Source organism: Cavia porcellus, unplaced genomic scaffold, assembly GCF_034190915.1.
Source record: "Cavia porcellus strain 051 isolate PalLab524CR breed Dunkin Hartley unplaced genomic scaffold, mCavPor4.1 scaffold_13, whole genome shotgun sequence".
Lineage (NCBI taxonomy): Eukaryota > Metazoa > Chordata > Mammalia > Rodentia > Caviidae > Cavia > Cavia porcellus.
In genome coordinates, this window is record NW_026947496.1 from 21,725,739 (window position 1) to 21,737,710 (window position 11,972).

The window sequence follows — 11,972 nt, forward strand, 5'->3', positions numbered from 1 at the left end:
ACAGAAATGAGGCAGAGAAGGTTGGATGGTAGGATCAGCCATTTTGGAGAAAACAAGACATCATAATAGCTAGTGCTGATTTAATAGCCTCTTGTTTTGAAGTCCCATCAAGCTTTTGTTCTTCTGTCTCCATCGGTTTTAATGTGTTGTATTTCATTGGATTTTATTATATGTGATAATATAAACAAAAACTTTTATAGACAAGGAGATTATACAGAAACCATTGTTCATTTTCTCTTAGTTGATTCTAAATACCCTGTAATACTGTCATTCTCTTGAACAGTTTTACCTTGTCTTGATATGTTTGATGCTACAGTATATGAAGTTATACCCAAAGATTTTAAGGGTAGACACACTATGGTAACTACTATTATGTCGAGATTATCTTGGGTGAAACACTATTTTGCTTAAATGGCTATGTTTTGACCTGCGCTGTTTTGTTGTTATGCCCTCTTTTTTATCTCAATCTCCTTTTTATTATCTACTTTTTCATTTTTAGCCTTTTAATTAAGGGAGAAATAAATAAAAAATAGCAGGATATATTATAGTAACCCATTTTGATTTCCTATTAACTTGATTTGAAACTCTGTATTGCTCTCACCATCTTGTTTTGACTGATTTTCTTCTATTCTGTTATGCTGGATAATACAAGTTTGAAAGTATAGGCAACAACTCTGAAGACAATAAGATTCATTGTGACGCCCATTCTGGTTGACTATTATCTTCTTTTTTTTTTTTTTTTTTTGACTTTTTCGTTTTTACCGGTACCAGGGATCGAACTCACAACTGCCTGCTTTCAAGGCAGGCGCTTATGCCGCTGAGCTAAATCCCCAGCCCCCCTATTATCTTCTTTTGAAATCCTCTAATGTCTCCAATGTTTTAGTTTTATTGGTCTTATTCTTTACTGTTTTGTACAATTTTATTATAACTGATGATATAGGCAATTCTTTTTAAGATAACAAGAGGCATTATGGTAACCATTGTTGATCACCTTGTATTTTGTTTTTACATTATGTATTATGTCCATCCTTTTGATTTGACTGGCTCTGTCCTGGTATGTCACATTTGGTTTTACTTTCTTCAAAAAAAAAAAAAAAAGTAGTAAGAACTGTGGGAGTAATAAAACCCAAAATGTGTAATTGTCATTGTACAAAAGAAAGGAAAAGAAAGTTCTCTAAAAGATATAACTGCATATATATTTAAGTGTATAAGATAGATAACCATATTACTGAGTTTTGTTGGATCATTGAACAAAACTGTAGTCTCACTGTCTGCAAGTCCCCTCTATATGCTTTAATTTTGTAACTTCAACAATTATTTCTAAGATGACAATATGTAATTAACTAGTGATTTCCCACTGTTTACTTTTTCTGAAACTCTGTATAACTTGTACCCTTCTTCTGTTTTTTTTTTTTCTTTTTTCTCCTTAAATAAAATTAAAAAAAAAAAAGAAATTCTGTTGTGGATTTTATCTAAGGTGTTTAAGCTATAAAATACCAAAGATTCCTGTGACTGATACCATACTTAACCAAAAGTCTTTACATAGCAGTATTAGGCATCTTGGTGAACAATCACAAAACAAAACTGAATAATAGAAAGATATAAGGCTCATTCACTAAAATACACAAAGTATGGTTACAGGTTTTGCATTTCTAAGCTAAGTTTTTTTTTAATCTTTTTATCGGTACCGGGGATCGAACTCACAACTGCCTGCTTGTAAGGCAGGTACTTATGCCACTGAGCTAAATCCTCAGCCCCCTAAGCTAAATCTTAAACCAATTTAATTAGTCTCAGCCCAAAGCAACTTAGTACAAGGAAAATTACAGAGAACAGAAGAGTTACTCTGGCACAAAGAATAAATAAAAAGCAGCTGGGTATTGTGGCCCTCCCAGCACTCACCTACAATCCCAGCACTCAGGAGGCTGAGGCAGGAGGATCAAGGCAAGTTCAACACCAGCCTGGGCTACATATAAGTTAAATCAAGTTCAGCCTGAACTACACAGTAAGGCCTCGTCTCAAAAGAACACAGAAACAAAAAAAAAAAAAAATAAGAAATGCAGATTAATTACAAGAAAACAAAGATCCCTGCACTGCAGTAACCAAATATACTTTGGAATGTATAATATTAATTATTAATCATCAGGCTTAATCTGCTTACTTCTATGTTAGAAAGCATGTATCAATTTCCCTTCTTTCTTTCTTTCTTTCTTTTTTTTGGTACCAGGATCGAACTCATGACCTCGCGTTTGTCAAGCAGGCACTTACGCCACTGAGCTAAACCCCCCCAAATATACTTTTGTAAGTTAAATGAATGTCACCAAGAAAGTTAAGCTTGAAATACATTAATACTACTGCTTTTCAAAGTATTATCTCTTTAGCTACAGTAGTAACACTACCTCAGGTCCTATGCCAGTTTATTAACTCACATTTTATTAACTCCTATAGTGGAGTTATCTTTTTATCAAGCCCTCCAAGTGATTCTGACATACAGTATGCCAAAATTTGAGATTCACTACCAGTTAGATTAGAAAACCAGATGCAGTAGAAGGAAAAAAGTCTAAGTATAAAGTTATGCACACTTAAAAGGCTTAAATTTCAATTGTCTAGAAAACATGCAAGTATAGCACTAGTCAGACTAGTGTAACAAAATATAATAAAAATATCGAATCAGAACAAACCTCAGTTATCATTCTGAACTACACTGAATAGAATGCAGCTCGCACACTGCTATTCTTCCATTCAACCAATATTTATTAACCATGTAAGTATGAATAACGTTATAGCAGTGAGTAAATAAGTTCTTGTCCTCTTAGAATTTACAAGTCAGGAAGGAAAAAACAAACGTGGTAACAAAATACATAATACACATAAACACCTAATAGTGACTCAGTGCCATGAACAAAAATAAAGTAGGGAAGTAAAATGAGATAGGTATCCCATTATACAAGCACCTGAGAAAACAAGAAACACACTATGCAAAATTCTGAAGAACCAAGGAAACAAAGACGCAAATATAGCAGTGTCCTTATGCTGCCCAAGCTCCTAATAACCTACTACTAATACAAAAATCTCCTAATAACCTACTACTAATAAACACAAAAATCTGGTAATTTTAAAAATACCTTTAAATCAATCACAATCCCTCTTGAATTCTTCGCTCATGAGACATTTTAAGAATCTGCCTCATCTTTTATTATGTAGCCTATGTATCCAGTCATTACAAAAGCCTGAAAGAGTGGTTCTGCTGGCCCTCAGACCAGCAGAATTTGTGTTACTCATGAGACCTTTAAAAAGCCAAATTTCTTAATGCAAAATAAAGTTTAAGGGTCACTCAGCTAAAATCACACAAAACTCTGTGACCAGTTATTTCAACTAAGGCTTTCATAAACATAACTCAGAGTGTAAGTTTCACCACAATATAAAATTTTGCCTAGAAGACCATTCTATTTTCATTATCTTTTTATCAAATACATCATGCCTTTAATATCAATCCTAATATCAATGAGAAGTAAACATCAAGGCCTACCTTTGAGTCTTACTTTCATTTGAGTCTTTGCAATAAATGACCAACTATCAGACATCAGATTTAAAAACTGTTGTGGAGGAGGGGAGGATACATCTCCCTCAATTAAGCATAGCACTGGCAGCAGACTATCAAAAAGTTAAGAGATCCTGCCTGTTACTTTAATATTACTGTTTCTCAAAACGCAATCTCTTTAGCTACAATAATAACATTACCTCAGGTCCTAGCCATCTTATTAACTTTCAAAATTAGGAAGATTTGGTTAAGTAATTCCCTATCTGGTAATTTTTTAAGTTTTAAAATGCCAAAGATAGACTTCAGCAGCAAATGGAAAACTGAGAAAGCAAAAGGAGGTTTTGTGAAAGAAGGAAGAGGGTTTCCTATGGAAAATTTCTTTTGACCTCTCTACTAAAAAGGCGCCGAACACCCACCTACCTTTTCAGGACAGCTCTTGAGAAGAGTTCCTCAGCTCTTTAAGAAACTGGGACAAAAAAATGCTTTTTGATTTCAAAAAACCTAATAGAACAAACCTGATAGGGAAACAAAAGGATTGAGAAAAGCTCCAGGAAGGGGTGAATACTCAAATCCTACTATACCAGATTAACTTACTCCCTACAGTAAGAGGCTTCAGCAGTAAGCATAAATGTGCCAACAATTCTAAGTCCCAGACAGTCCCTCCAGCATCCACCAACAGAGCCCTGAGCTCCACATGTTGCTGAGCATTCTGTCCACAGCCTGCGCTAGAGCATCAGTTCTGGGAGAGCTGGCATCAGGTCTCACAGCACAGTTTAGTCACAGGTTTAATTTATCTACAGCTGCACTGCTCAAATGACATCTTATTGCAACATATGAATATTCTAGGACAAGTTTCTAAAAACATCACTAAGTCTAAAGCACAAGCCAGGCATAGTGGTGCACGGTTGCAAACCAGCTCTCTGGAGGTTGAGGCGGCAGTGGTGCGAGTTTGAGCGCCACCTCTACTACATAGTAAGTTCAAGGCCAGCTTGCACTACACAATGAGATCCTGTATCAAGGGGAAAAAACCCAAAAGAATAAAAAATAAACTCAAAAGCTTGGTTTAGTAGTGACACATCACCTTCAGCAATTATCATTTTTGTTGGTCCACAAATATTCTTTCAAAACGAAATAACTTGGTGAATCTATCCAAACGGCAAGAAACTGACCTTCTGTAATGATAAATAATACACAGCAACTAACTGAAGAAAAGCAGAAAGCAAGCCAAAAAGTAAAATAAATAAATAATTCAAGTGGGAAAAATAAAGAACGATAACCTCTTAAAAATACTTCCTATGGGCAGTCGTGAGTTTGATCCCCGGTACTGATTAAAAAAAAGGAAAAAGACCAAAAAAAAAGAAAAAAAAATTCCTATGGCACTGAAGCAAAGTCTACATCAGATAATCAGAAATAATGAAGTTAAATTCAAGAATTAAAGTACATTTTTAAATGTGGCCTTTATAAATCCTCTGAATTTTCTCCCCAGAAACTAACAGGTCTTCTTCATTTGACAAAATAGAGTAAGGGGGGAAAAAAGCCCCTGGCAGGGAGCTACTGAAGTTTAGAATAGTTACACAATCCATTTGGAAACCAGAAGTAAATTCAGTACTACATATATATCAAATAAATTCAATGTGTACAGCACTGTGAATATATTAGCTCTTCAAATTACGTACACCCTAACCTCAAGAATTAATCAAAGTTGACTAAGGTGGGAAAGGGGCTCTACTCTAACACTCAGAACTTTATTTGTGATTAAATAAACTTTTTCACCAACTATCTTTCCAATGACCAACTCCTCATCCATCCTATGTATCCTTCCTTATTAAGATATTTTATTCCCATCTTGTTCAACTCGTTTTTCTTCACATTATGCTTTATTAAGCAGCAGTATTCAGATTCTAAACTCTCCTTTATCAAGTTAATTTCACTGAGGGGCTGGGGATTTAGCTCAGTGGCATAAGCGCCTGCCTTGCAAGCGGGCAGTCATGAGTCTGATCCCCGGTAGCGATAAAAAGGAAAAAGACAAAAAAAAGTTAATTTCAATGTATCTCTAACCTTAAAGATCAAATAAAATCCACCATCAGTTTTGTTTCTAGGGTCCTATTTTTCCAAAATAATCAGGTATTCTGATTTCTTCTTGTTCTGTGGGTATCCATACTGTACTACAAGCTGCCTCTAACGCTTAGAAGTCTTCTTCCAAGGTTCTGCAAACACTTTTCCCACCCGTTTCTCATGTCACTAGACTACCTGTCCTAAACACTTTTGAAAGTTTTATTTCATATAATTTTCCAAATCAGTTTTCTCCTTTGCTACCTCCAATCTCAAGTGAAGAACCTGAGACTAGAGACTTAATAATCTTATACAACCAAATAGTTAAAACACCTTCCTATATGCCACTCTACTCTTTCAATATTTAGTCTTCTTATATTGTTATTCTAACATTATTTAATAAGGTTCTATTATGTTAATAGTAATTTCTACAAGCAGAAAAAAATGTTAAGTACTCAAATTCTACAATTATATCAAACTTAGTTTCAAGAATCTGAATTTAACTTTCAAATCTAAAGTATTCATTGTCACATTTTATAAACCTTATGGCAAGCCATAGCTTGCCAGCAGCCAAGCTTACCAGTTCAAGCCCTGTAGCCACACAAAACACTGTTCTGGATAAAGAAAGAATTCAAAAGCCTACAACTGACTACAAAATCTAAGTGGGAGAAGAAATATAACCCACTAAAAGCCCAACACAGCTAAACCCATTAAAAAGTACTTCTAAGATACTGTCCCACTTTTTCTCACATAACATGTTTGAAACTGGTGGTAAGCATTTATTTCTTGTATCACACGATGAAAAAATAAGTAAAATCAAGAAAATTAACAAACTGAACTATCAATAAGAAAGAAAACTATCGTCCAGTTTCTGGCAATGTTTTGTTTTGTTTTTTGAGACAAGACTATGTAGTTCTCGCTAGTCTTAAACTCACTATGTAGCCCAGACTTGCCTCAAACTAGAAGCAATTCTCTTGCCTCAGCTTCCAGAGTGCTGAGATTACAGACGTATACTACTATGCCAGGCAGATTTCTGATAACAAATTGTGTTTGGCAGCAGAAATTTAAACAGGTTTCCCAGTACTTACTTGTGTGTGTGTGTATGTGTGTGTGTATGTGTACACTAAAGACCAAACCCAGGGAACTCTACCATGAGCTACAGTCCTGGCTTTTTTTTTTTAATTGAAAGACAGTCTCAATTACATTAAATTGCCCAGGCTGGTCTCAAGTTTGTAACTCCCTTGCCTCAGCTTCCTATCCAGCTAGGATTACAGGTGTTTGCCCTGCTAATACACAGAATAATCTTTTAAAAAATCTATTCCAACCATGACTATAAGCTAAGTAGCTACAAATAAAAAATGTATTGAAAGTGCAGAATCATCACAATGTTTTCAGTAATACTCTGAACCTGATTATTTTGACCAGTGACAGGAGATCGAAACTTTTCTTTTACTTCAAACTAATATATACCTACATTGTCAGAGGACTTTCCAGTTCCAGGTCATAGCAATATCACTGGGCTTTTCTGTCATCCATCTGGCTAAACTGGCTAGTAAGAACCTGGTGTGGTCATGCACACTTCTAAACTAAGCACTCGGAGGCTGAGGAAAGAACATGAAGGCCATCCTGGACTAAACGTGAGACCCTGCCTCAAGAAACAAAAGTGGGGGGGGATTGGCAAGTAAACATAAACTGTCACACAAGGATCTGTCATCATAAACAGAAAACATTCTTTACATTTAATGATTTTAAAATTAGTATCTTTTTCTAGTCATTTAAGGTTTAGCCTCATCATTCAGCAAACATATAAATCCTAAAATCCTACTGGATTATATTTAAATGTATAAAGGAACTTGAATACCAATAAGGGAAGAGGTTAAGAGGTAACAAAATTCAGTGACAATGTAAAGATGTTTAGACTCAAATACTCTATTTCAGCACAACAATTTTTCTGTTTTAGCTAGGAAAAGTTGGGGTACAGGAATCAAACTCACGACCTCACACTTGCCAGGCAGACACTGGGCTGCTGAGCTATACATATACAAATACAATATAATTGTAAGTTATAATCTCATTTCACCTTCACGACAATTTTTATTTTACAAAATAGGAAATTAAACAGAATTTAAACTGGTCAAGTCAAGGCTGGATAAAAACTAAAACTCAGTTTAACTCTATATTAGTGTATTTTCCCAATTAACTATTTTCATTTCCGCATCTGCTGATGGTATTAAGCAACTAGGATAAACCAAAGACAAAAGTCAACTTCTACAATGTAGTAACTTCTACAATGAATTAAATATTCAGCCTTTAAATATCCCTCCTTTTCAAAACTGAGAACAGTCTTTAACCTTGAGCTATTAGGCAGAACATAACTTATTTGGGCAAAGTACAAAACAAACAAACAAACATCATGCTATCACATAAACAATAGTTCAGAGAAACGTGGCATATGGGGCAAATCTAGCCTTTGGTCTGCTCTTTCATAGGCTAAGAATGGAGCTGACATCTGTTAAAGGATTATAAAAAGAAAACAGAATTGGCAGTAGAGTGTCTAAAAGTTTACTTTCCATTCCTTTACAGAAAACAATTCATCAACACCACATGTAAACTATTGATGTAAAGGATACTTCCTTGTTTTCTCCTTTTTAAAACTAATTAAATGTAGAAACTGACTTACAAGATACAAACTGTATCTACAATTAAAAGTGCGCCTGCCTTGCAAGCAGGCAGTCGTAAGTTTGATCCCTGGTACCGATAAAAAAGGAAAAAGACAAAAAAAAAAAAAAAAGTGGATTCCCGGGGGCTGGAGGTTTAGCTCCGCGGCATAAGCGCCTGCCTTGCAAGCAGGCAGTCGTGAGTTCGATCCCCGGTATTGATAAAAAGGAAAAAGACCAAAAAAAAAAGTGGATTCCTTTGGCTCCAAACCAAAGACAAACCACACACCCAAAAGGGGGAAAAATAAGTAGTACCCTCTCACCAGGAGGTGGCAGCAGTTTCTCCTAGAAGCAAAGTTCTAACTTGCCCATGTGCTGATATTTTGTTTAGTGGCTACTAAGAAAAACAACTAGTATAACCTCCCCCAGAGAACTGCACAAAAAATGAAATGGGAAAGGAGAATGAAAAGGTGACAAGAACATTCTCTTTAGTGACCTGCTCGCTCCCAACGAGAAAAATACCCTTCATACATGTGCCTGGGCTAAAAGGTAAAGGAGGTGGGGCAGCAGGCAAAAGAAAACGATCAACTTGCATGTTCGGAACTTCTCTTCATTTTTGTTTCTTACAATTTTTTTTATCAGTACCAAGGATCAAATTCACAATACCACTGAGCTAAATTCCCAGCCCCTGTTGCTACAATTCTTAACTGTCATTACCCTATGGTTAAACAACTCAAGGGATCTCTCTCTCCATTACTTCAAGCACAATGACATTTTAAAGAACAAAAATTCAAAGGGGAAAATGCTGAACTTCTCAGCATAGCTAAACCCAAAGTCAAAACAGGAAATTACAAGCCAACAACACATGCAAGATGTCACAGGTACCAAGGGACTGCACTAGCCAGTTGGCCTCACAGGTTGGCAAACGTAGAGTTAGTTATAGTGCCAGACATCTCATTCATATTCTGCCGTCTACTACACAAGCACACGCTTCAGTTTTGCCTAGAAATCCTAGGATACTTCATCAAATAACATAGTATAAAACATGCCACGTCATGAATCTCCTTGTTATTCATGATGACTCAGCAGCTATTGCAAAACATCCAGTTGACAGCCTAAGCCTAGGATAGTAGACAGTAAGCAGGTCCAGCAAAGTTCGAGTAAGGAGTTTAAAAAAGTCCTTATTCTAACCTGAAAAGAAAAACCAATAAATAGGAGAGTACCCTTTTACATATTCCTGAATACTTTTCTTTGGTAGCTTCTGTCAGTATTAAATAACACTTACAGTGTACTCTCTTGTTCAGTTAAACAGCTGAGTCAAAAAGCCGAGCACATCTCATACAGGGAGCAGTGATACACCTCTAACAACTTGGATTTTAGGTATTATACTATTAAAGCGCCATCTCTTTAATGACAATCTATGTACATTTTAAAGCTAAATAATTTTTAATCTTAAGATTGGTGGGAAGGGGAGTACAGAGATCGAACTCATTCATGACCTTGCGCTTGCCAGGCAGTTGCACCGCTGTGCTAAATCCCTAGCCCCCATCTTAATATTTTAAAATAAGCAGTGATTACATCTTTTGTCACCTCGAACACACTAGCTCCCCTGTAAAGTTGTTCAGACTATCCAGTGGTATTAGTTAAAAAGTTTTTCATTTTTCTGTTTGTAGCAGAAGAGCTAAGAAAGTTCAGACATTTTAGGAGAAATAGAAAGCACGTATGTCTAACTTCCATTCCACAAAAGTTTGAATAAGATTAAATGGTCAGGACTGTGACTTGAATTCTAATTTTAAATGTTTCTCATAAAAATAAAGAGAAAAAAATGTTCAAAATCCAAGCTCTTTCTGTACATATCTGGGGGAAAACAGTGGTAGTTTTGTTTCTAATTCTTGGTAGAGAACTACTTAATACATCAACCACAAATTTTAATCAAAAATTTCCTCCAACATTTTAAAAATCTTTTAACGGTATCACTTCAACAAAACGTTAAGTGTTCATTATCCAGAATAAAGTAATCTAAAACTTCCCCTCTAACAGTGCAACTTTTTACTGTATTTTTGTTTTTTTAACAAGTTTAAAACATACTTCCTACCTTATTGCCATTGAGAAGTGGCTTAAAATGCATCTTAACCGTTTTCCTAACTCAACACAAAAAGTATCACTTCAACAACTTACGAAAACATTTCACTAACAATTAGAATAAACTACTTTTTACAATTCTAAACATCCAAGAGCATATGGCGGCTAAGACTACTAACACTCCTCGCGTGTCAAAAGTACCCAAACTTTTAGAAAATGTCCCATTCCTATTAAAATATTTTTTGTATGAGATCAGAGCTGGAGACCTGGACAACTGTGGAGAACTGCCCAATTCCAGCCTCCAACTTAAAAAGGGGGGAGGAGAGAAGAGGGAAGGGAAGAGCCGCGCAGCGGAGAAAAGACGTAAGGGTGAAGAGGGACTTTCAAAATGCCCCAGTGCCACGGTAACTATAACCCAATTAAAGAAAAAAAATGCTAGGCCAATTTTCTTAGGCTGGGGAGGGCCTCAGGCAGAGACCAAAAATTATTTAACAAGCTAGACGAAATTACTCCACTTTCCGTGTTCACAGCGCCCCCAATTCCCTGTGTGCCCCGGAGATCGATTAGTCGAGGCAGACCCCTCCCCACGTACCCCAAACCCACAGCCGACTGCAGTAGACAGCAGCCGCAGGGCTTCCAACCTCGTCTTTTCCCTTCTTCGAGAGGAGACGAGGAAAACCATCAAACCCTCAATAACCGCCAAAACGAAGCCCACGGCTCTCAAGCCTACAATTTCCTTTCCCGCCCTGCGCCGGCCACCGGAAAGCCCCGGGCCCAAGGCTGGGGAGCAGGCCAAGCCCCACGTGTGCGCCGGAGGACGGCCGTCTCAGCCCACTTCCCGTCGCCGCCCCAGCGGCCTGAGCTCCGGGGCCTCACTCAGGCCTTTCTTCCCGCCCTCCCGTCCGCTCCACGTGGGGCGCCGGCCTCACCCGGCCCGCTCCCTCCCTGTCTCCTGGGCCCTCGCCGCAGCCGAGTCCGTACCTGGCGCTGGGGTCGCCCCTGCTGGTAAGGCTTGATTGGCCCCTGGTGGCAACGACGCGTCCGGATCTTGCCGCCGCCGCCAACGCCCCCTCCTCCTCCTCCTCCTCCGGCTCCGGCTCCGGCTCCCGAGGCCATGGCTGAGCCTCGGCGGCTTCCCGCTCCCGGGCCGGAGAGGCAGAGGCGGCGGCCTTAGGGCCTCCCCCGCCCGGCCCCGGCCCAGGCCCCAAAGTCCGCCCGCGGTGCTCACACAGGAAGGCACGGACACACCAAGCCGCGCGAATCTGCAAGGCCAAGTCGAGGGTGCGAACGCGCCGACAGCGACGGAGGGAGTGGCGGCGGCTGAGACCGAGGATCTGGATCCAGAACGGCTGCCTCTCGCGGCCCCCCGCGTCTGTTTTTCACGGTCTCTATGGAGATCTCCCGCGGAGGACAGCGCGAGCCTTCCCCTTGCCGCTGAGGCCTAACTCGACCGCCTGCTAGTGGAGATTTTTCTTCCACCGCCCTAGGCGTCGCTGCCGCAGTTGGAGCCGCCGGCGCCGCCCGCTTACACCCGACTCTGCGCACGGCGCCCGCCCCGCCGTCGTAGTCCCTGCAGTCGCCGCCGCTAATTGCGCCTATCGCCGCTGTTTAGGCCGCCGTCGCGGTCGCGAGCCAGAACGACG

General features: G+C 38.9%; 1 protein-coding gene across 2 annotated transcripts in view; it reads right to left on the reverse strand.

The window, feature by feature from the left end:
- Nup153 (nucleoporin 153) overlaps positions 1-11,972 on the reverse strand; it is a 70,025-nt gene that overhangs the window by 56,956 nt on the left and 1,097 nt on the right. The window contains exon 1 of one of the 2 annotated variants that reach the window (XM_003468757.5): positions 11,311-11,895. The exons of the other annotated variant lie outside the window; for it this stretch is intronic. Within the exon in view, the coding sequence (XP_003468805.1) occupies positions 11,311-11,445 (135 nt within the window). The 5' untranslated portion in view covers positions 11,446-11,895. Of the gene's footprint in view, positions 1-11,310; positions 11,896-11,972 lie in introns of those variants that run through there. 2 annotated transcript variants of the gene reach the window in all.